General features: G+C 36.8%; 1 protein-coding gene across 1 annotated transcript in view; it reads left to right on the forward strand.

The window, feature by feature from the left end:
* Positions 1-9,019: 9,019 nt before the first annotated feature.
* The window catches only part of igsf3 (immunoglobulin superfamily, member 3), a 154,601-nt gene continuing 138,111 nt past the window's right edge, over positions 9,020-25,509 (forward strand). Inside the window, exon 1 of the mRNA XM_079881417.1 lies at positions 9,020-9,791. Within this exon, the coding sequence (XP_079737543.1) occupies positions 9,752-9,791 (40 nt within the window). The 5' untranslated portion in view covers positions 9,020-9,751. The remainder of the gene's footprint in view (positions 9,792-25,509) is intronic.

Raw genomic sequence — 25,509 nt, forward strand, 5'->3', positions numbered from 1 at the left:
AACAGGTGGGCTCGGTGTGCAGCTGGACTGCTCATCATCAAACCTCTCTTGATGAGAGCAAACAATTCATAGCGGCGACTTCTGGAGGACACTGTGACCCAACAGGAAAAAAAAGATGTTTAACAGCTGAATTGATAATGATAATGATAATGATGATGATGATGATGATAATGGCAATGTTGAAAATGTGTCTACTTACTACAGCTGGGATGTGGACAAAAACGTAATGTTTCAAATTCATTTAAAGTTGTCATGAAATGGAAGTTTCTAGTCAGATTGTGACGTGTATCCAATAAAAAAATAAATATGGGCAAGACTTGATTGTGTGCACTGGGAATTGATTGGATTGTTGTGGTTTGCTATTTCTGTGATCTCATGTGAGTGACAGGTTATCCTGTGCTCAAGCCATCAGAGAAGAGATGTTGTTTCAAGAGGGAGATCATTTATTTTGATTAAAGTTTACGAGGGCACATAAAAAAAAAAAAAAAAAAAAAAAAAAAAAAAAATATATATATATATATATATATATATATATATATATATATATATATATAGTGATGTGCAGGGCCTGACATTAACTTTTCTGCTCACCAGCCACTGTGGCTAGTGATTTTCCAAAGTTACTAAGCATTTTCACTGGCCACAATTTTGACATCGATACCATGGGAAAAAAATCTGCCTTGTAGATATTTTTAATATTATCTCATAATTTGGCAGCAGGTATATTAGGCTGCTGTCACTTTAAGACCTGACGCACGGATCCATTATTCTGTTACACATGCGTTTTCTTTCTCAACTGTTTACATTTTGACATAAATCGATGTATTTGAGGTTTGCTGGTTGGTGGAAAGAATAAAATGCTGTTGGGTGGAACAATTTAAAGAATTAAACACGTTTTTTTTAATTTACAAAATGTCTATTTACACTAATAGCCTGTCTTGTTGGCAAAGGCTATTTACTAACTCTGCCTACTATTTTCTAGTTAAAATCTTTGGTAAGCATTATATGTAGGGGTGGTCTTAGGATAGTATGGTCACAAAAAGCCAATATGTGCTCTTTGTATAAATAGTATTTAAGAAATAAATACTTAAAACACTATTTAAGAAATTACATTTCATTTCATACATTTCAGCATCTATTGCTATTTGCATAGCATCCGCTCAAAATGCATTTCCAAGTTAATTTGGTGCTATAAATATAGGCTTTGTTTTCTCTAAATCTCACTTCCACTTGTTCTTAATCATTAGACGTGACATTGAGGTGTCTTGGAAGTCTGTCTGAATCTGAATGTCTGAATCTGAAACCAGTTTCCTTAGGAGGTACAGAAAGTTGCAAACACCCTTAATTTCAAGTTGAATTTTGGATAATATCAGTAAAGTTTACTGACTGATTACCGGCAAAAGGCTCATTTTTATTGTATGTAATTTAATGATAATGGAGTTGTAGAGCAGCTCATCACAATGATCGCCTTTATTATAGAGCGACTCACGGATTATCAACAGACTGGTAAGGGTAATAAATGGAAGAAATAAAGAACGTTTCTGATGACCTGCTGTCATGAGAATAAAAGAGTGCATTAAAAGGAAATGATTCTTCCTGGATTGCACTAACCCTGGACCAATTCATATTCACCTTTCACACAATTTCAGGCAGAATTCAAAGGACTTTTTCTTTCTTTTCTTCTTTTTGTTCTCTGTATCCAGCTCTTTTAGCTTCTTATAAATACTGCAAGTATAACAACCCCAGAGGCACAAACGCATTATGCTGTCAACAGTCATGTCACATTTCATTTTTTTTTTATTCAGTTGAATTCGTACAATATCATTCATATGTTTTGGTACAATTCGCCGACACCCCACTGACAGCTAGGATTAGAGTTGGACCTTCATGCTTACTTATCATTAGTTGTGTATAATTATGTTTTCATAAGATTGGGTTGTGTTACATCCACCAGCTGAGTGCCCATTACCACCAGAGGGCATTCCACCCAACTACCTTGCTTTCCCATCATGAACTTCAATTCTCATAATCCATTACCTGGATTCAATATGTTTGATTACACCTGTGTCTCATTATCTTGTTAACGCCTGTCTATTTAAATGGCATATTGCAGGTTAGAGTACCCAGTGAGCCAATGTATAGAAAAATAATGAAGGAACTAGATTGAAATATAAACATATATTATAAAACGCTATTTAGGCTTCTGGAGTCATTTTTGTGAGAAAATGTCTAACGGGAATTGCGGGAGTAAGTAACGGGAGGGAGTGCAGTCAAAGTAATCAATAGGAAAGCAATGGATCGCAATGACAGGTCGGACACTGAGGAAATTGTAGCCTAATGTTTAGGCTACTCGTATAACGGACCTCAGCCATATAATTATGAGCCTGCTATGCAGCCAAGAGAGCAGGGACAGGCCATGATTAAACAAAACAACGGTCAGAGGAGATACATTGAGTTGTGGTGTGAGGAGAACAGGGCAGGTGTCTTGGTGAGAGATCAGTGTTAGCTTATAGATATATCCACGTTAGCCGACGATAGCCTATGTGTAACTCTAAGCTCAGATCCCAGTATTGTACAGATTATTATCATGTATCAGGCAATAGCAAAGCTAGTATTTAGACCCTTACCTGCATGTGTTGTGTATCTCAGCCATTAGGAGACAATCACACCTAAGCCCTGTTTTTTCACTCATTCTTTGTGCATTTCTGAGCGTTACCTTGGTTTCCTGTGTCTTGGTTTTTAATTCTCTGCCTGTATTCTGGATTTCTGGACCCTTTTGCCCTTGTTTTCTGCCCTGTTGCCTATTCTGGATTGTTCCATTTGGAACCTCAACCGTGTCAACGCAGTTTGTAACAGATTGGAAGTAATAAATATTAGTAAACAAAACAATTGTAAAGGAAATGTACTATCAATTTTGTGTGAGCGTCTAAGAGAGAGAGTTATTTTAAAAACAGCATTAGAGGAAAGAGCAGAGGAAAGAGTCATTTTACATTAATACTTCACATTAAAAGTCTCTCTGATGAATAATTGATATAGAGGAAAATTTAGTGATTTGACATCTCTGTGTACTAATGAAATGGCATATCAGCTTGCTCTTGTTCTATCCTTAAGTCAGGGTACATGAATACAAGTCTGCAGGGAAAAGCTGTACTCGTGTTTGCGGAAATGTAGCCTACTTCATTCCTAAACTGAAAGAAATGTATTATTTGTCGTACGTGTGTTGGTGACTAAAGCCAAATAGGTCTCTGTAAAAAAAAAAAGATAGTTTTTTCTCATTTATCTCTCTTTGGTTCCTATAATCTGATAAGATTTCACTAAGGTCCTGGGAACATCATCAAAATGAAGACAATTTTGTTGGACATCTGGTGCGTCTGGTTTATCCTGTCAGAATCTCCCTGGGTTCTCACGAGCTGTCATACACAGCTTTGTTCCATTCATCTACACATCAGCTCCTTCAGGAGTTGTAATAAAGAGTGATTTCTTGCTCTCCAGGTTGTATCTTCACCCTTCATACAGCCAGGACAGCCTGTGTGAAAGCTTCTGTCCATGCCAGAGACAAGGAAGAATTGCCTCTCCAATGACAATCACATTGTCGTGTCAGAATGTACTCATATCCTGTTTCATTAAACTCTAATTTTAGTTATGAGAGATATTACACTGTCTGGTCATATTGACCTTGCCATTCTGTTGTCGGCACTGCTCATATTAGAAAGGGAGGCAGGGAAAGAGGAGAAAAATAACAAAAAGCACATTTTCTCATTCTTACAGCTCATTAATACAAGCTTTTCATCTTTGAAGAGCCATTTCCTCACCAAAGCCTTTTCGCAATGGATGTCATGTTTTATTCAAACAGTCTCCACATTAGACACAAGTAAAGTTAACACAAAATAATGAAATATTCAATATTCTTTTGTATTCCATCTCTTCCTCTCTCCGAGACTTCACGTGCTTGTTCCTCAGCATTTCTCAATTGTTCTGGAATTTGTACTTCCAGTCAGATCATATGTTTGTGCTGCTCATATTGTGCTGCTCATATATATATATATATATATATATATATATATATATATATATATATATGAGCAGCACAATATGAGCAGCATATATATATATTATAACGCATATAAATATAGAGAGAGCGAAACGGCTCACAGTGATTGGTAAACAAAAATATGAAAAGATTTGATCCTCTCTTATCTGAAATATCAAAATAATCATTGTCATCAGCAGCAATAAAGCAACAGTACTTTGGATGACTTAGGGTATTTATGAGCCCCGACTGTGAAAACAAGATTGTTTCAGACTTAATTATTGTCGCCAATTTGTTTTTGATATAATCTGCTATAAAGAGAGCATCCAACCAATGCACCACATTACATCCCCTTGCACTTTAATTATTGTGATGAAGAGGATGGTTTACTGTTGCAGTTCAGCTCTCAACTCAACTCCCCAGTGTTATTCTGGGTATGCGGCTCCAACACGAGCCTCTGCTGAACATAAGCTAAAAAAAAAAGTTAAAAAAAAAGTTGAATTTGCACAATGTTCATGGAATGCGTTTACTTTTACTCATTAATCGCTCAGTTCAGCTTCCTTTGTTACACTAGTTTCGTGTTCTTAGACCAGTGGTTTTCAACTGGTTGATTCACAGACACCAGGAAAACAATAATACTAAATGGAAATAATAAATTGCAACCATATAATAGTAAAATATTATATAAATTTAATAATATAAATAAAATAATACATACAAATATTGTATAAGTAAATAAGTCTTAAGCATTAAATGAGCTTCTTTTTGTCACTAGCTAGCCAAATTATGCAGACACCTAACATATTGCATGACTTGCCCTCATCCTCAAATACCTAGACTACATTAAATATATAAAAATTCAACATGGTTTGTACTGATCACAATATATTTTCTGAATTATTGGCTGCAGAAAACATGAAACCAGACATTTACAAGCTAAACTCAAATTATAAAGACTAATTTCCCCATTCAGCATAAAGTATGTCATGTATAACATTATTATGATTATAATTATGTCATGATTATAGGGTAAAAGTACATTTTCTGCATGCTATTAATGCAATTTTGATCAGATTTGATTCATAATCTGAAAAATGTGTTATGGGTAACGCATTACAAGTAATGTGAGTTGAAAGGCCTGTTACATTTGCCAAAAAATATAACTTTTGTGTTTTTTGCTATTGAAAGACAAACAAGCAAGTCCAGCCAAGCCCAGGTGAGAAAAAGTAACACAAAAGCAATTCATTTGCATAAAAAGTAACTCAATTAGTTCGTTTTTTGGGGAGTAAACGCATTACTTTTAAAAGTACCTTTCCCCAACACTTTATTGTTACTGATTGATTATATGGAAAAAGTACATTTTCCTATTCAGCAAACAGTATGTCATGTATAATATTGTTGTGCCATGTATAACCATGAACTGCAAGTTCATGGTTATAATAATGCCAAAGTTTGATTTACAGGACATTTTTGTAGTTGATGACCAATGTAACATTAAAATCATATATAAATTATTGTACATGGTTGTAGTGACTAGTAAGCCATTTTGTATTCACTTTTTTTTTTAACCGTGCTAATGAGTATGCATTAACGAGTATCCTTGCACGCGTGCACACGTGTGTGTGTATGCACGTGATTGTACACACTGGAAGAGATGAAGGGGAAGAGATAAACACTGCTCTCATATTTTAGCTCAGTATCCCTTATGAGCCCCCAAAAGAGCTCCAGAGACACGGCAAATGGAGAAAATGAATGATTTATTTACTTTTTGAATGCGCTGCAAAATATGCAAACGTCAGATGAAAAGCCTAAGCAAATCTATCTCCCTGAGGCAACAACACTGTGTTAGGTTGCTTCTTGAAGTCGGCATAAAGCTTTAAAACTGACCATGAAACCATTTTTTCTTTTCTCATTATGGGACTCAAAACTATTAAGCAAATGCCTCACTTGTGCATTTTACATATGAGGTTTGGAAATTAATTTAAGTAGATGATCTGCTTTCATAATGAATGTGTGTGTGAAGGTGCCTCAAGGTGCAATCTGTCATTGTGATTGTGTCCTGATTTAAGCACTGTTGATACTGTGTGTAACTGATATAGAATCAGAATTTCACAAATATCTAGATGTTAAACATTCAGGTAACCGCCAAATGTATCAGATGCCATTTAAAGGCGATGCCATTTATTTAGAAAGGAATATAAATTTTGCAAAATATCATCAAAACTAGCCAAATAAAAGCGTTTTATTTTACATAGAGTGGGTTGCCTTATAAAAGTCGGCGATCACATGACTAGCCAAATACTATAGAAATAATGGAGGAGATGGACCTGTTGTATATGAATTGGATAAATGAATTGTAATTATGAAAGCACCAATCACCTTTTAAATAGAGGGATTTCAGTTGCAATAGTTGATTTCAGTCTTTCTCCATTCAATCAGCGCTGCACTGCCATACTGACCAGTGCAAAATTAACAACATGTAAACATTTTAAAGGGTTCTTGCATGTTTGCTAGTGCTTGATAAGCTGTTCATAATGAAACTGCCAGATAATTGTAATGAAAAATTGGCAAGTTTATCATTTTTTTCACTTACTCTATAATAAAACACTTAGCCATCACTCTTTATAACAAATAACTGACAGCAATCTTATCTTTGACCTTTAAGTATGATTGGATTTGAATTGATTTTGTAAAGCCTCATTGCGGATGTAGACCTTAAGTGCCTTGCTTTGGGGCACGATGGTGGCGCCTGGAGCAGGACAACTGAAATCCTCTAGGAACTGCTTCACTCAGCTTCCCAATACTGCTGGAATTAAGATCTTCAAGCTTCCTGATTATTTGTGCTTCTACACACATATACGCCTAAAAGAGGTAAAATAATAATGTGTGATTAAAGCTATTTTAATGATACGGAGAAAAAAACTGTCTAAATGTCAGAGCGAATATATTATGCCCCCAGTTTTCACTAACAAAAATAGCAAGGATTGAAGAAGTAGTTCATTATGAACAATATAATAATAATAATGCACATGGCTTGTACTCTCATTAGATCTTCTTTCTTTAGATTGACTCAAATATGTTTTGTTAACTCATGCTAACTCCCAATTAAAAACAGGGCAGTACTGTATATGCAGCAATAACAATAGAGTAATTGTCCTCATGAGATCAATCTTTGACTATTTTCTCAAATCAACAAAATACTGAAATACATTTAATAGGGAGACTTGCTGCAGGGTGAGTTGTAACACCATCAATTGATTCAATTAGAAATGAGCAACGAACGAAATTACGAGCATATTTTACAGTTTATATTTTACAGGAGGATTTGACAGAAATGCATATTTAAAAAATATAAAGCAATTACAGGACAAGCAAGGTAAAATGTAAAAAGGTATAATTTAATTTAAAATCTTATAGCTTAAAATTAGATTTGTGATCATGACGTCATCTGAATTAGCAGGTAAAGCAAGTTTAAAACATCCACACAACTTTTTATCTATTTAAAAAAAAAGTCAAGTAATTTCAAGTAGTGATTTTCCAATGTACATCCACACTAGTTTCTCGTTTTACAAACTGTTTTATAAAATGTTAAAATGAAATGGAGGTGGCTGGAGAACAACAATAAATTCATGCACAATATGCCCCTGTTTTCAATTGGTAATTTCAGTCTGGTACTAAAGTATAGGTTAATATATTTAATGTCAGTATTTCTGAATACTTTACATAAATGTACACAGTTTTGTGATAATATAGATTTCTAAACTAATTTGTTGCAGATAGGCTACATTATTGTTTAAAAGTGTGGGGTTAGAAAACGTTAATGTTTTTGAAAGTCGCTTATGAACACCAAGGTTGCATTTATTTGATCAAAAATACATTTTAAAATGTCATTCATTTCTGAAGCTGAATTTTCAGCATCATTATACCAGTTCTTAGTGTCACATGATCCTTCAGAAATCATTCTAATAGGCTAATTTGCTGCTCAATTTAATATCATCAGTTAAAAACTGCTTATATATATATATATATATATATATATATATATATATATATATATATATATTTAAATGGAAAGTTCAAAAGTACAACATTTATTTGAAATGGATTGTTTTTTTTTATGAATGTCTTTACTGTCACTATTGATCAATTAATGCAATCCCTGCGGAATAAAAGAAGCCAAAAAAAAAAAAAAAAAAATTTAAATAAAAAATAATATGGTATTTTTGATCAAATAAATGCAGCCTTGGTGTTCATAAGCGACTTTCAAAAACATGAACGTTTTCTAAACCCAAACTTTTAAACAATAATGTATCTGCAACAAATTAGTTTAGAAATCTATATTATCACAAAACTGTGTATATTTATGTAAAGTATACAGAAATACTGACATTAAATATAATACACAGATTCACAAAAGAATATATATGCATTTCTTCAAGGACTAGACTCAAAACTAGGGGGCAGCTGTTACCTGGTAAAAGGAGTGGTTAGAGTGGCGCTACGTCAATAGGGCGGGGTTATTTACCGGTATGGGGGAGTGATAGTTTGAAAGTGTAAAAGCAAGACAATAGAATAGAATAGGAAATATAATTTCAAATTGAACCTTTCACCTGAGGTCGCGTATGTAAACAATTAAGCTAAAAATGTCAACAACACCCGTCACTATAATAACTGTTTACAGAGCTCGCTGCTCTCTCAGTGGCGACAAATGAAGCGTGTAATTTCCTTCAACACTAACATAACCCATGCGAAGCGAGGATGTTGTAAAACAGACTGTAAAATAAAAATATGTGTATTGTTAAAATGAAAATGGACACTTGAATCGCAATCCCCAAAGATAATATGCAGCGTTTTGGATGCTAACACCAAAGTGAACTGAACTGAATGCGCGCGTGCGTCTAAAAAGAGAGTAAATTGCGCCGTCGCTAGGACAACTGAATCTAGGCAACGTGATACTGATAACAAAAGTGATTTATCCACCCCACGACTGACTGAAGTAGATTTATTTGACCGGGACACAACTATAGTGATCTTTGGTAGGATTCTCCCCCTTCTAATATCCTTAGACACCAGCCCACGATTGAAAGTAAGAGATGGGCTGGGCCGCCTAGTGTCTGTGTGACAATAGAGGAGCTGAAGGTGATCGCGGGAGCGGCAGCATCACCGTATCGCTCTTCACGGAGAGCGGACACGGGCATCACATCCGCTCATATCCGTCTGGCAAAGATATAAGTTTATCCACGACCACAGTAAACCGGTTATTTGACGCGAACTGGACAAACTGGTCTCACTCTTCCTCCTCCACGCGTGGGCTCACTAGGCTGCTCGCGCTCGGAATTGGAGAGCGGCACAAGAGAACTGAGACCCCAGCGTTCAACTCACAATTTCGGATTCGTTCCTGAACGGCGGATGTAATTTATTTACTGGGAGAAAATCATCCAAAGGCTTTATTCAATCACACAAGCGTCTCTTAAAAAATACGGCTGTTGTTCGAGGCTGGATAACCGTCTTACCACCGCGCGAAGGTCTTCTGCCTCGGGAGAAATTGAACCGTTGTGGAGTCGGTATACGCACTTCCACGCGGTCCGAACAGGTGTACGTGTTCATAACTCCATCCGGGCTGATTTCGGAAGGTCTGAGTGACGATTAGGAATTTATAACCACATTTTGCATTCTCTGCAATATCTGGACTTAATCGCCAGTGCAGATAACAGGAGAACTATGGATATCAATTGGCTTATTATAGCCTTTGCGGTTTTGGGTAAGTTATGTTTTTACTACATATTTCATCATTCCGTGACCTCACTGTTTAATGACCCATAGAGATGATTAATAAGGTGTCCTTTTATTTCATTACATGCACTTGTTGCAGTTTTCGTGTCATTTTTGATTAATGGTCCTGGTATTTGAGATGATACAATGAAGCTTAGGCTACACGTTAATTTCTCAACTACACCGAGACGTTTTTCGCTGCCTATGGATTAATGTAAACCCAAGTTATAAAGCTATGGAAGTATAGTACTGGCGTGTTAAGTAATCTTTGATGCGGTCCAGCTTGAAAGTTGTATCCTCTTGAACACTGACAGTGATAGTAAATTAACCAAGGATAATTCAGGTTATCTCAAACATCTACACACACACACACACACACACACACACACACACACACACACACACACACACACACACACACACACACACACATGTCTGGTTCACTATCTTTGTGGGGACTCTCCATAGACGTAATGGTTTTTATACCGTACAAACTGTACATTCTATCCCCTTACACTGCCCCTGCCCCTAAACCTACCCATCACAGGAAACATTCTGCATTTTTACTTTCTCAAAACAACTCATCCTGTGTGATTTATAAGCCTTTTGAAAAGTGGGGACCGCTGGCTGGTCCCCACAATGTAGGTGATCTCAGGTTTTACTATTCTTATGGGGACATTTGGTCCCCACAATGTAATATAAACAAGGGCACACATACACACACACACACACACACACTGTGTTTTCATGTTTTATGGGGATTTTTCATAGACGTAATGACTTTTATACTGTACAAACTGTATTATTCTATCCCCTTACACTAGCCCTACCCCTAAACCTACCCATTACAGAAAAAAAAATCAGCATTGTTACATTTTTTTAAAAACATCACTTAGTATGATTTATAAGCTGTTTTCCTGGGGACCAAAAATTCCCCTCAAGGACAAGGATTTTGGATATTGCCATCTTTGTGGGGACATTATTTATGTGTGTACACGTGTATATATATCCCCATAATGTAGGATTTACCAGGACACACACACACACACACGGCGTATTCGGAAAATATGGTGTTTGTACATCTCTGTATGAGCTATGAGAAGCATGGATTTAAATGTGAATTAACTGTGTGTGAATCCATGTACTTATCAGTGGTTAAGTTGATTGTGACCCAGCAGCATGCTCTGAATTGTTTTTCTTTATTTATTTTTTCCCCCACTTTGACAAACAGGAGGCAGCTGGGTCTCAACAGCTCTGGTCAGATGAGTGAGGTTTGGTTTGGGGTTAACGTTGGTTTAGAGAGCCCAGCAGGAGATTAATGTTCCTTTATGGGGGGACATTAAATCAAGTAAACAATGGAGCACATTGATTGATTTGAGGGCATTACACATCATTCCACTCTTAAAAGTGAACTCAGTATTTTTTAGCTAATTAGAAATGTTTTTAATAAAGAGAAATTAACAGAACTTTTAAGAAATAGCATTAAAATTGTTCACTCACATGATATAAGGACTTAAGGCATGTCAGTTCTCTAGAAAAAGCTGATTTTATTTACATGGAGTGGGTTGCCCTCTCATGGTATGGGTGCCGGCATTTTGACATCATATCACTGTTATGAAATTAATGTAGTTATGGTGTGTTCAAGTAATCTCAGACAGATTGCATTTATGAGTCACGGCAATGTGATAATTATGAGTGGAAAACTCTGGATTTTCTTTGAGCCTTGAATTTCCAAGGTGTTAGAAAGTTAGAAAACACAGTGGATGGAGCATCTGTAGTTGATGATAAATTTATTGAAATGTATGAAATGATTTAATTTACATGTTAAGTTCCATGAATAAATAGTAAAGATAGTATTGTACAATTATGATAGAAAATACATAGATAACAATTCAGTTTACAGCATCTCCATAAATTTAATAAAAACAAATGATGTTTTATTAACAAAGTTCGGGAGGAGCACGTTCAGATAATTAACATAATTAACACGGGTGGAGAGCATACAGTTAATCAACGGTAAGAGGTAGGCTAGCCTATATATAGCAGACCTACCTTCGTTCGTTGACAGTTTATCAGCATCCCTCCACCACCCCTTCTCCACACTTCTAGTTGTAATCCCTTCTATACACGGGGGGAATACTCTGGGTTCGGGCCAAATTCCGAGCTTGGAGCCCTCGCCACAGACAGCACGCCAAATACGCATTTAGCTTTACTCCATCTAATTATATGTAAGTGTCAACTCGTGAAAAACACAAAAACACACCTGATGCGCAATCTTTATTCATAATTTCAGTACAGTTAAAAACCTTGCTGTATTTTTTTGTAGAAAAGGTACATTGCCATCTTGCTCTGACCAAAGTGATTTGAATGACATTGACTTTGTAATTACACTTCCAAGGAAGACTTGAACTCACAGTTACTGTTACTACTATTTATAACCGCAACAACAATATATAACCGTGAAGAAATACTGATACTATTCTGATGAATAACAGCTAAATGTAAACAAAAAGTGCACCTTTAATCCACCCAACAACTTTTGCCAGTATAACTTCATGTTTTAAATCTGGACCTACTGCTTGAAGGCTGACAAGTTTTTCATTACATGTCAAAGTTTATGACATGGAAACACACCTTGTCCCTGAAAGCCAGACATCACACACACACCTGGATTCAAACTCACCTGTGTGACGTCAGAGGTTCTAATGTGTCATTGGGTTGATTAACACAGAATAGTTAGTCACACAGAAGTGTGTGATTTAATCAAAACAGATGTGTGTGATTCCAATATGACAGTTTATGACAGATCTTACTGTCTGTCTGTCTATTGATGATGAATCCATTGTCTAGGTTATACTCTGCTGGACAGCTGGAGCTCTGTGTTTGTGTTGTGAGAAAGGATGTTTTGCCCTTGAACTAGGTTAATATGACGTTGCACTCAGACTTTTTCTTTGGATTAACCTAACCCCCCACAGATTGTCTCCCACATATCCATGCAGATAAGTGGAGTCAGGATGAAACAGGCTCTTATTTCATAAATCACAACCCTTTTCCACACTTTTCAAGTGACTGTCAGTGCTCACTCACAGTCTTTCCCCAAGTGCCAGTCACAGACAAAACCATTAGTCTGCATTTACATATTCTACTCGTAACTCCCTCCCCCATTCGTTTTTGTCCCCTTTCTCTCACACACACAAATACCGTCATAATCATTCACACAAACTCTCTACCTCCTAACAAACAACAGATGGCTGTACCCTCCTGGACAAGAGGCATGTTAGTTCTGCAGGGAGGGGACTGGGTGAAAATGGAACATTGGTTACTGTTGGCTGTCATATAATTTCATCTGAAAATCTGTGGAGGTCTGTGGAGGTGCATGATTTTGCGTTTGCTCTCAGCAGGAGGATTTGATCAAACGAACGCAAGTACTTTTTGGTATTGCAATATTGTAGGAAACCAATTCCCTAGATCATCTTTGATCCATACTGGTTCTTTAGCTTTGAGTTTATATTAAATTACATGCAAATTATCGTATTTCATTAGAGAACATATTCAAAACACTGAGTTTGGAAGCAGGGGAGCTCAAGCGTTTTTGAGAAAATGTACATGTGCATTAAAAGCTTATTTCCATATGCACAATAGCAGGTGAGGTGTATGTGAGCAAGAGAAGCAAACATTTCACGGATGGAGGAGAAAATATTCAGGTTCTCTTTCGGAGTGAAATGCTTCCCACCACCCTCTGTTCCTGTGATATTCTCTAAAACTGCTCGCAAAACAGCAGGAGAGGCCATAACGACTTTCCTCGTTCACGCAAAGTTAATAGGCCCACAAACTGGTAAACACAACTGTAAAAAGGTTTTTTTTTTTTTTTGGTATTGTCACTGTTGTATTTATAATTAGCTTTCCTCACTCATGGGAAATGCTTTTTTTAGGACCATCATGTGACATGAATGCTTACATCAAGATGTTACACTTGTGATATTGTGGTCTGCGGATAGGTCCAGTTTGTGTGTGCTAGATAGTCTTGAACTGTGATCCCAGAAGAAATGTTATCCCTTTTGAAAAACACACTTCTACACTAGGCCCATACATTATGCTAATTTTAACTACTTTTCATCCATTTTAATTTAGCTATTTGAACACCATAGAGGAGGCTGTCACAGAGAATGATAGAAAGGAAAAAAGTGTGTGCTAGAGAGCGAGATTATTCAAGGTGTTTGTCTGAAGTCTTTATTAGACTCCCACTGACTCCGGCGCATTAGCCGAGCTTAGCTTCCCTGCATGAAGTATAAAAAAAAACAATGCTCTCATTTCCCGACACTCACTAGGCTGGCCTTATTAAAGCCTCACTGAGTGGATTTTGGTTTTATTAGAAATATAGAGGAAATTAAAGGTGCTGTAAGCGATTTCAGCCGTTTTCTTACACTGTTTTGCTAACTTCAACTAGGCTACATGCCCTTGTCATACAAGATCATACCCCCCTGAAGCATCATATCCGCCTTCTGCAATGACTGTTAAAAACATTGCACATTAATGTGATTTTTTTTTTCTAGCTCATCAAAAAAGAGCTTTACTTAACCAGTAAGCTGTAGGCCTACTTAATATGACAAACTATAGCATTCTAACCAAAGGCAAAATGGTCACAAAATGGTAAAATATGTAATTAGCTTTGCTTATATAATGCATAATCACATTTTCATAATTAAGAATAAATACTCCATCAATTGATTTTTCTCCTATTTCTAATTCAGAATCACATAGTGCATCCATAAAAAGTTGATAATGTAATGAAAACTTTGTTTTGAAAGTGAGTTTTGTTTCAGCTGATTTAGACTGATTCAGTGAGTCAAGGATTCCGCCCCCAGATAGGCTAAATTATTTCCAGTATTTCTTCGATATTTATGGTAAAGCTGCTTGTTTTCAAACTTATTTATTAACAGAAGCTGGGAATATTGATGTATTAAATTAATCAACCATTCATTTTGTGATTTATTATTATTATTATTTTTTTTTTTTTTCATTTAATGTCTTTTTAGCATTAATAATAATAAATCAATTTAAATACTGTTACTTCATCCTGCGGCCCCCTTTGGATGTTTGCTGAGGACCGCTGTTTAAGAACCACTGCCTTACAGAGATTCAAACTGTGTATCCTTTTGAATTTTTTCATTAGGGGTCCTATTATGATTTATCACTTTTTCAACTTTAGTTAGTGTGTAACGTTGCTGTTTGAGCATAAAAAGATCTGCAAGGTAACAAAGATCAAATCCACTCCAAATAGAGATATTTTATTTTACAGAAAACACTTTTCAAGAAGTAGGCTACAACAAACGGCTTGTTGGGACTAGACTAAGTCACAATGTCACTCATTTAAATAATCCCTGCCCACATAATATGCAAAAAGGGGGCATTGTCTTTATAAAAGGGGGCGAGAGCTGGTTAAGCTGCACTAGAGAAAACAAAGACCTGCTTTAGTAGCATCTTGTTGCCATGCAAAGAGATGCTGTTTTTTCCACCCCGGGTCCAAAACCCCCTGGTCTTCCTAAGGTGGACAAACTTAGAAAAGTGTGATTTTAAATTTGTTTTTAACACTGTTCTTGAATATTTTAACCTCAACGTTTATCTGTGTGCTGCACGTTTTATGGAGAACAGCTTCCAGAACCTAAGAGAGTACAATGCCGGCTACACACAAAAGCTTCTCCTAAAAAACAGAGCTGTTCCCACTTCGTCGGGACAGTCAGTTGTTTATGGATCACAACCTGTATGTTTTATTATTTGTTGTTGTGTTTTCTATTATAACTTTTATGTTGTTGCTACGATGTAAACAACAGGCAAAGCTGTTTGGCTCCGCTAGCCTGCTAGCTAACATTACAGTGTTGATGTAGTGTTTAGCTACAGTCTATGTAAGACTGTTCACAGTCCTTAGGAACTTACCACTCTGAAATGTCCTGTAAAATCCTGTGCTTGCAAAGGTTCTGCACTATCCTCTTGTTCACAAATGTTCTCAGGGTCTGAATCTGGCTCGAAGGGGTATGACAAAATTGATGCCACCGTTAATATTTACACCTGAGCAGATGAAACTCGCGGTTATGGTAAGGGGCGTGACATTTACAGAACACGCGCAAAGCGGTTCGCTAATAACAACACACTGGGCCAGCTAACCAATCAGAGAACATTTTGTATTTTGGAAGGCTTCCAAGGCTTCTACGAAACAGAAGCTAAACAGTGTTTGAGACAGACTGGAAAGAGAGGTGCTGCAATAATGTAAAATATGTGACACGATAATGTGTTTTTGAACAGTCAAGCATGAACCTATTCTAGTACACCCCAAAAACAATATTAAGACTTTGTAAAATATCATAATGGGACTCCTTTAAAAAAAAAAAAAAAAAACAACTTTTTTTCCACAGTACTGTAGATTCAGCTGTGGTGGCATAGATAGAAAACCCTGGCTTTCTCCAAAACTTCCATCCTCCAAAGACCTGTCAGCAAAATAAATCTCAGACAGGGTTTCTGATTGGTTAGCCTATATACCCTAGGGCTGTCACAGAGACAGGTTGTCATTACTCAGGACACCCAGTGATGTGAATCTGGTAGAAGATTCCAGAAAATGTATCATACCCAGCACTGTTGTGGTCCTGCATTTCTAAAGTAATTTTTTTTAATTAAGTTTAAAATGTACAGATTTATAGATGGATTTGGTCAGAGCGGGGAGGACAGACTGGTTGACTGCTGAAACCGTAATGTCTATAACCCTGCCATGTTAGCGCTCTACAAAGCCGTCAGTGCTGTTTACACCCAGCGTTCAACTTCAACACAATGGAGTTAAGAGTCCCAGTGGTGTGTAAGATTCTCGTAGAACACACATTGCACAGATACACACTGTGTTCATAGGGACATGGTCATTGCACTCTTTCTAAAGAGGCTATTCACACCTCCCTCACAACACTCTGCTATCTTGCCATGGCTCTTCAGTCACTGTGTTACTCAGTTGTTGCAGGACATTGTCGTCTTTCGAAAACCTGAGAATGTCATGGCAGTTGAAGGAACTCTCAGCTGCCTGACTCCCGAATGACCCGTTGCTCCAGAATGCTGATCCATGAATGTTGATCCATGAATGTTTAGCTATGAGTGTCTAGCCAGGGTCCCAGGGCCCTATTTGTCATCTGTCTGATACATCCTGTGTACGTTCAGGACTGCCTTGAGATGAGGCCAGCCCTACGTGTTTATACATTCATGGCATTCTGTTCATTTTCCACGCTTCAGGAGATTATTACCGTGGTGAAGATCTGTAGTATACACTTAAAAAAGCAATTACTTTTCACAAAGTATAAGCTTTTGAGTTATACATAATAAAAATGTGAATTAGCCTACTTTGAATCAACATAATAACCAATATTCTTAAATCTTGTACCAACTAGTCTAACAGAGTTGTCTGAACAAACAATTGCATGTTGAACAATATTGGAGATTTCTTTTAAGGTTTACAAGCTCCCAGCATGCAGTTTGTGTATGTGGTGATGTTAAGGGCTTATCTTTTTACATGATGTTTGTTGATTGGTGGAAACTATTGGGCATATGCCTAGTATCATATTTTATACAAAAATACGGTTAAGAACGTCGGGTCTGGTTTCAGATGGGATCAGACATGTTTACAAGTTTTTTCTCTACATGATGACATGAAGTTTTATTTAAGAAGATGTAAAAGGTCCAGTCAGGGATCTGTTGTGTGTATTTGTAGATGTCCCACAGTGGAATAGCTAACAAGGGAAGTGTTTGGAGTCTTGAATTTTGGTTACAGTTTCAGACTGAAACAAAAAGCAGTGGGACATGTAAAAAGTGTATCTAAACAGTAATCCAGGTTTGGAGATTTTCACTAGTGATTGAAAGATTTCATTTTCACATATTTGACATATAGTGTGTATGTGTTTATAGCTGTTTGAACACTTAACTGGCAGGTTGGTCCCATGAACACTGTGCTTTGTGCTACTGACAGCTTAAAGGGTTAGGCTAGTTCACTCAAAAATGAAAATTCTGTCATTAATTACTCACCCTCATGTCGTTCCAAACCCGTAAGACCTTCATCCATCATCGGAACACAAATTAGAAAGGTAGTAAAGACATCGTTAAAATAGTCCATGTGACTACAGTGGTTCAACCTTAATGTTATAAAGCGACGAGAATACTTTTTATGTGCAAACCCCCCCCAAAAATAACAACTTTATTCAACAATTTCTTCTCTTCCGTGTCAGTCTCTGACGCTGTTCACGTAGTAAACACACAACACCGTGCAGCGCTGCCAGGTTGCCGGCACATTATTGGCTAGCTTATTGGGGTATTATTTCATCCACAACCGCATCACAAAACTCATCATCCGCACCAACGTTTTTTGACAAAATTTCAAAGCCGCACCCGCCCGCCATCCGCTGATTGTTTTGCGGTCTATGGACGATGCAATGCTCTGCTGATGCGAGCCGCAAGAAAGCCCTTGTCTGTTCTAGAAAGGATGCAGCAAAGATATTTAATGGTAATGTATGAGGCATAGACCTACGATGAGTTTCATTCATTTACGATGAGATGCGCTCTTGTTCACAATGCAATGCAAGTGAACGCGGCGCACCGGCGCCTCCATGTCACGGTTATTATATTGCCATTTGCTTTTTATTTATTAAATACATGCAATTGGTTGATGAAACATTTATTAAAATTTAGATACAATTTGTACAAAACGAAATTCACTTTAAAGAAAGGCTTCCTACAAAGAAAATCTTAATGAAGTGGTAAAAATCATGTCTGACGATTTACAAAACAAAACTTGCGTTGGTACTTGGCAAAGAATCAAATACAGTTGGCAACGACGTAGACCATTAATGACACAGACTGTTAACAATTGTTTTTAATTAGTGTTTAAACATTCTCTATGATAAAAAATGTTTGTAAAAAATATTTTAATAACACGGTTTTGGCGGTTATAGAGATCTAATGACGGTGTTCAACTATAACCGTCGATCTCACGGTTATATACTAACCGTCACACCCCTAGGTTGAACCACTGTAGTCACATGGACTATTTTAAAGATGTCTTTACGACCTTTCTGGGCCTTGAAAGTGGTAATAACGCTGCAGTCTCTGCAATGTGAGGGACAGAAATCTAACCCTTTAATTGTAATCAATACATCACCAAAAAGGGTTCTTTTTTAACTGTTTCTCTAGCATTGTCTTTTGTATTTTCTTTTTCTGACTTTAATGTAATTTCAGATGTTAAGTTTAATTTGCACCTGACATTTTCTGCTACATAGGTGCGATTGTATGTAGATTGTAATATTGTGAGATTGTAATATCTATATCATATGCTAGTCTATAACTTCATCTAACTCCTGTAACCTGCATATAATTTATAATTAACAGTGTTCAAATATATGTGCATAGGCCTACATTTAAACATGCAAGGATTTTTTTTTCTTCAAGTTATCTTGATACTCTTAAAATTCTCTTAAAATGTGTATAAAGACAGCATGTCCTGGATGAACTCACTATGAACATTTTAATGTTCAACTCAAAGTTCTGGTTTAAAAATGTATGAGAATTGAAGTTTTAGTGTGCTTTATATTGTCAAATATAGTAAACATATGAAACTAAACAAGTGAATATATATATTATGCATGGACATTTTAAAGGAAGCATGTCATTATGTAATGATATTTACTTATTGACTGTTTTGCCTTGCCATTTTTGTTGATAGGAGTATAGTACAGTGCTGACATGAAAATTATGGGGAGAAGAGGGGGGAACTGCAGGAGAAATGTCCTCAAACTTGCGCTGCTTGTATGAGTGCTACACTTCTCAACGTATTGGAGCATTTGGGCTAACTGTTAAGCCACAGCTTTATAGTTTACTTTTCATCCCTTGAATTATATGCTGGAAGGTTGTGCTATCAAGAGTGAAAAGTCAAGAAGTTTTGTGTGGGTGTGTCAATTTCCAATTGTTCGTCTTTGTCAGGTCTACTACTGTGAGACTTTATCAGCTTAAACTGTGTTGTACTTTGAATCGCTAGTGTTTATCGTTACTCGTGTGTTCTCTCAGGTTCTTTGTTTATTTTTAGTTCCTTCCCTGTGCATTTGTGTGTGCTGGTAGGTGTGCACTTGCCTGAAGTGGCTCAGATTAGATCTAAACAAAATGGAAACATGCAGCAGGGGGTTGGAGTTGGTAAGCTCTTTTCTGCCCCCCTTAGCTATTATACATGATCTTCGTAGTTGGCTCTGATCCTTGCCTGGGACCTGCCTCTGGCTCTTCCACATTTACAGGAAATCATGGAAGACCAGACCACCTCTCAAGATCTGACCAAGAAACTGAGGCATAAAAAGTCTTTCCTGCATGTTGGACCTCATTCAAGTTGCTTTATGTGTTGCAGTGACTTCTTTGAATTTCTCTTTAAGAAATCTCCTCCTCCTCCCCCGACCTCCAAACAGCTGAGAACACACACAATTGCATGACCCCCAAACACCCACACCCCTGCATAAACCCTTCCACCCACCCACACAAGACATTTAAACAATTTACTAGTGCTTAGGGGTGGGTGATATGACCAAAATCTTATATCACGAAATGAGACATTTTATTTCACAATAATATCACAATGTAATTATTTTTGCTTTAAATAAGGCTTTTATGATAAAAATTCTGAAATTTCAATGGGATCAAATATTTATGTAATAATTTTCAATATCACAAAAAAACTAATACTAGCCTAAGTAAAAAAAAAAACAACTCAAGCTTACTGAAGACAAGTCAACGGTGACAAAATTTATCTCAGACAGTGTGCACATATAGTGAAATTAGTTTTCTTTCACTGCTTATTGGGCTTCAACAGTTTTAAAATTGTTTATTTTTTAACCGCAATGCTTGAAACACATGCAAATTATAAGCTTTCGGGACTGCGCAGGACAGCAATGTCACATGAATGTAATCGCAATAGAGACAATAGTCCAAAATCTCTACCGGTTAATCGTGTCAACCGGTATATCGCCTACACCTATATATGCTATATTTAACAACACATTTTGGTAGTAGCTCTTCACAAAGCCTGAAAGATTTTAAAGGGGACCTATTATGCCCATTTTTATAAGATGGAAAAAAGTCTCTGATGTCTCCAAGTGTGTATGGGAAGGTTTAGGTCAAAATATCCCACAGATATTTTTTTTTTTGTATGTTAAAATTGCCACTTTTTGAGAGGTGAGCAAAAACACACCATTTTTGTGTGTGTCCCTTTAAATGCAAATGAGCTGTTGCTCCCAGGCCCTTTCAAGAGGAGGGCAGAGCTTCAAGAGAAACGGGCAACTACAAAACAGGACATTCTCACATACTGAAAATGTCAGAAACTGTCAGCGGTGTTCAGCCATATATTTTTGCACCGGAGTTGGACATTGCCTACAGAGCCAGAGAATATAAACTGCATGGAGATAGAACAGGTATAGTTTAGTTTAATTATGGTTGTAACTGATGTTGTTATCTTGCTTTTTTCCACTATTAGTACAAGCCTATTGTAGAATTTGTAGCAGACCCCGTCTGAATGATGGCAAAAACTTTACTTATGAATTTCATTGTACATGATCATCACACAAAAGATGAATTAGCCTATCTCCAGTAAAATAACAGTAAGAGCTGAATAAAATAGTATGCATTCAATTCTTATAAATTGACTCTCTCTCTCTCTCTCTCTTGCAATTATCATCAACATACACAGCGAATTACACAAAAACACTCGTTACAACTAACAGTAAACGCATACAATTACAAACCTTATGCCTTTTCAAGGGGTGCTTAATAAACTGGTAAACTTTATATGTGTAAAACAACTAAGATGAACTGTAATAAAGTACATGCTCTCCCTTTCACTGCCATAACCATCTGGAGACTATAAACTGGATTATGAACAGTTTGAACTGATCCATCCTCTAGTAACAACTTTTTAGAAAAATCTGTTTTCTCTATTGTCCCTTTGTATTGACCTTTGTTCACAAAGCAGTCTTGTTTAAAATGAATCGCGCAGACATAAATTAAAGTATATGGGGGCGAATTCTCTTCAAAAATAAAACTAATCCAAAACTTCAGCAGCTTTGATGTCGGGAGAAAATTAAGACTCTTATGTACACTCTTACATCCAACAACAAAACACCTGAATTGCTTATACCTTGTTCACACTACACAACTTTAAACGTCGGCAGATCGCTGTGCTGTTCAGACTACATGACTTGCTCTGGAGTCTTGAAGTCGTTGTGGTGTTCACACTATATGACACTACGTAAATCTTCTGCAACAGGGGGTTACACACTACACGAGCTGACAACAACTCATGAGAAATGGCGCATTGTCTATTTGAAAATGGACGGTGGGACAAAATTGGCTGTAAAAAAAATAAAAAAATAAAATACTATATATATATATATATATATATATATATATATATATATATTAGGGGTGTGACGGTTATAGTTGAACACCGTCATTAGAACTCTATAACCGCCAAAATCGTGTTATTAAAAATATTTTTTATCATAGAGAATGTTTAAATACTAATTAAAAACAATTGTTGACAGTCTGTGTTATTAATGGTCTACGTCATTTCCAACTGTATTTGATTCTTTGCCAAGTACCCCCTGACCGGCCGCCAATCATTTGAGATATAAATAAAAGCTATGACTATGATATAGTGATGTGCCATCATTATGAGATTTATTAAACAAATGAAAAACATTTGCAATAATAAACATTAGCAATAAACATTTGCAATAATAAACATCGTATCATTACCGATAACTGATCGTGCAGTTTAATTACCCCTTGACTGGCCCCAAACATGTTTGATAAAAGAAACATATACAGTGTGTATATATGATGTGTATTACATTTTAGCTCGAAAACAATTGTAATAAAAGATAGGATCATAAGATGCGCAATATATTGGGTTTTTACCACTTAATGAAGTTTTGTTTTGTAAATCGTGAGACATGATTTTTACCACTTCATTATGTTTTGCTTTGTAGAAAGCATTTCTTTAAAGCGAATTTCGTTTTGTACAAATTGTATCTTAGTTTTACTAAATGTTTCATCAACCAATTGCATGTATTTAATAAATAAAAAGCAAATAGACTATATAAAAACCGCGACATGGAGGCGCCGGTGCGCCGCGTTCGCTTGCATTGCATTGTGAACTAGAGCGCATCTCATCGTAAATGAATGAAACTCAGCGTAGGCCTATTCCTCATACATTAGCATTAAATATCTTTGCTGCATCCTTTCTAGAACAGACAGGGCTTTCTTGCGGCTCGCATCAGCAGAGCATTGCATCGTCCATAGACCGCAAAACAATCAGCGGATGGCTGGCGTTTCCACTGTGAATGGTACCAAAATGCCGAACTGCACCGTACCACTTTTTCAGTACCCTTTCATTGGGGTACATAGCACAGTGGTATGGTACCTAAAGGGTGGAGCTAGACTCAGTGCAGAATGTTGATTGGTTGACAGAGAATCGTCACTTGCGCGTGCTACAAGGGGAATGACAACATAAGAAGCGCCATTTTTCAATATACAGTTCAAATATAATACTACTGTTATTGCGTCACGAAATGTAGTTTTAAGAGTTTTTCAGGCGAGAATGTAGTTGTTTAAAGCTCAAATCTGTGGTTTATTTATAAAGATTTATGATTTTTTTTTCTTTTGTAATATATAGGCTAACGTTATGCATGCAGTGAGTATAATCAATATGCGTTGCCTGAACCACATTTGTGTGGCTATAATGTTTGAGATTTCTTTAAATTAAAACGAAAAGAGGCAGAGTGGTGTTTTATAACATAGTTTGTTTTATTGTTGCCTAAAATGTACATACAGAGATAACCGGAGTAGCAGAGCTAGTTGAGTGACGCTTTCAAGAACGCGCTGTTCCATTTGCAGAATTACCGGACTCGCGTCCTCGGGAGTCATACTTTGCGTTCTTGGTATTGAGAAACGCCTAATGTTGGCGCTTGTCTTCTTGTGACGAACAGCCACATGCCGAGAAGCAAAAACAAGATCTGCTGTATGTCATAAATTGTTGTTTACTATGACGTTTTCTTCTTTGCACGAAAATGACGTCGATCGTTTCTTTCCGGCATAGGGTACACCACGCCTATCAAGTAAGGGTAGCCTACTCTTGGCGGTGGAAACGCAAGCAGGATCAGGTTTTACCGTCCCAAATCGTACTGTACTGTACTGTACCGTACCGTACCGCTCAGTGGAAACGAGCCATTAGACTTGGATAAGTTAGTAAAGGCATAGCAATCTGAGTCAAAACAGGCTGAAGGACTGTGCAGAGTTTAGTAAACATGGCTTGAGATAGATAGAAACCTTTTCTAGAAAGGTTTAGAGACAATAGTTTTCAATGGAATCTTATAGGCTTTTGCTTCTGTTTGAGAGCTTGAAGTAAATTGTTATTCCTCTTAGAGCCTTCAGTCAGAAGTTTGCAGTGGAAGTAGTGCTGGGCAGTATACCAGGTTATACTGAATACTGGTGTTTATTTATGATATGAATATTTAATATACCACAATACCGGTGTATGCCGCTTTAACAACGATCGGAACGTGGCGCGGTGCGACACTGTTTGAGAGGGGTCCCTTTTCACTGTTGCACTGTGGTGAGGGCACAGTATGTGTTACTAAGCGTGACAGTGAATATGGATAGTTTAAACTATAATTGATAATTGAATTGGAGTGTTTCCCATACATTGGTTCACAATATCAACATAGCCTTTTGGAAAATCTATTTGTGGTTGGCATTTACATCATTGAATTTAAACATGAGCACTACACGTTTCAAAGTCAAAACGCGGCGCGGGTGTTTTTATATGAATTTATATGTGAATTGACGGTCTTTAGAAAAGTTTCAATGTTATTTCAATTGAATCTATCTTTATCTTTCCTGATAAAGCAGAGTTTATGAGTGCTGCACTGCTTTGTGCAGAGCCGTTACCGTTATTTCTGCCGCTCCCAAAGCGCCTCCTGCTGGCACCTCTTTGTAAACAGCCTTGCAAACTTGTATTAATACTAGTGTGGATTTTTTTTCTACAATATTCACTCATGACAGTAAAATAGGGCATTCTAAGTCAATCTTTTGCAGTATTTCCTCTCTCAATCAGTAGAAAATGTGTTTAACACCCAGTCAAGCTTGAAAAAAAAAAAAAAACGTGAAACCGGTATAATTTAAAAAAAATACTGTGATATGGATTTTTGGTCATACCGCCCAGCACTAAGTGGAAGCCTACTGGATTTTGTTCTTGTTTGTGAGCCATCTATGAGTCCAAAAGATGTAGCAATTTGAGCCAGAACAGACTGAGTTTGGTGGACATAACTTGGAATCTCTTCATAACTTGAAATCTCTTGGTAAAATTACAGTCTGAAGTTTTCAATGGAAACCCATGGGATTTTGCTCCTGTTTGTGGTGCAATCAGTCAAATAAGATGTAGCAGTCTGATTCAGGACAGTTTGTAGTAGGCCTACTCTGCCAAAGTTTGTGAATGTAGGTTGAAAGGTGAGTATTAAAGTTTTGTTTTGAGTTAGGGATATTGAAAGAAACCTAGGCCAAATTGTTTGACTTTATTGTGGTAAGAGTTCCTGTATGCCCTTATACCAGACACTTCCAATAGTCCTGACTGGTCCTCTGTGTAAGGTCCTGAA

This window comes from Squalius cephalus, assembly GCF_949319135.1.
Source record: "Squalius cephalus genome assembly, chromosome: 9".
Taxonomy (NCBI): Eukaryota; Metazoa; Chordata; class Actinopteri; order Cypriniformes; family Leuciscidae; genus Squalius; species Squalius cephalus.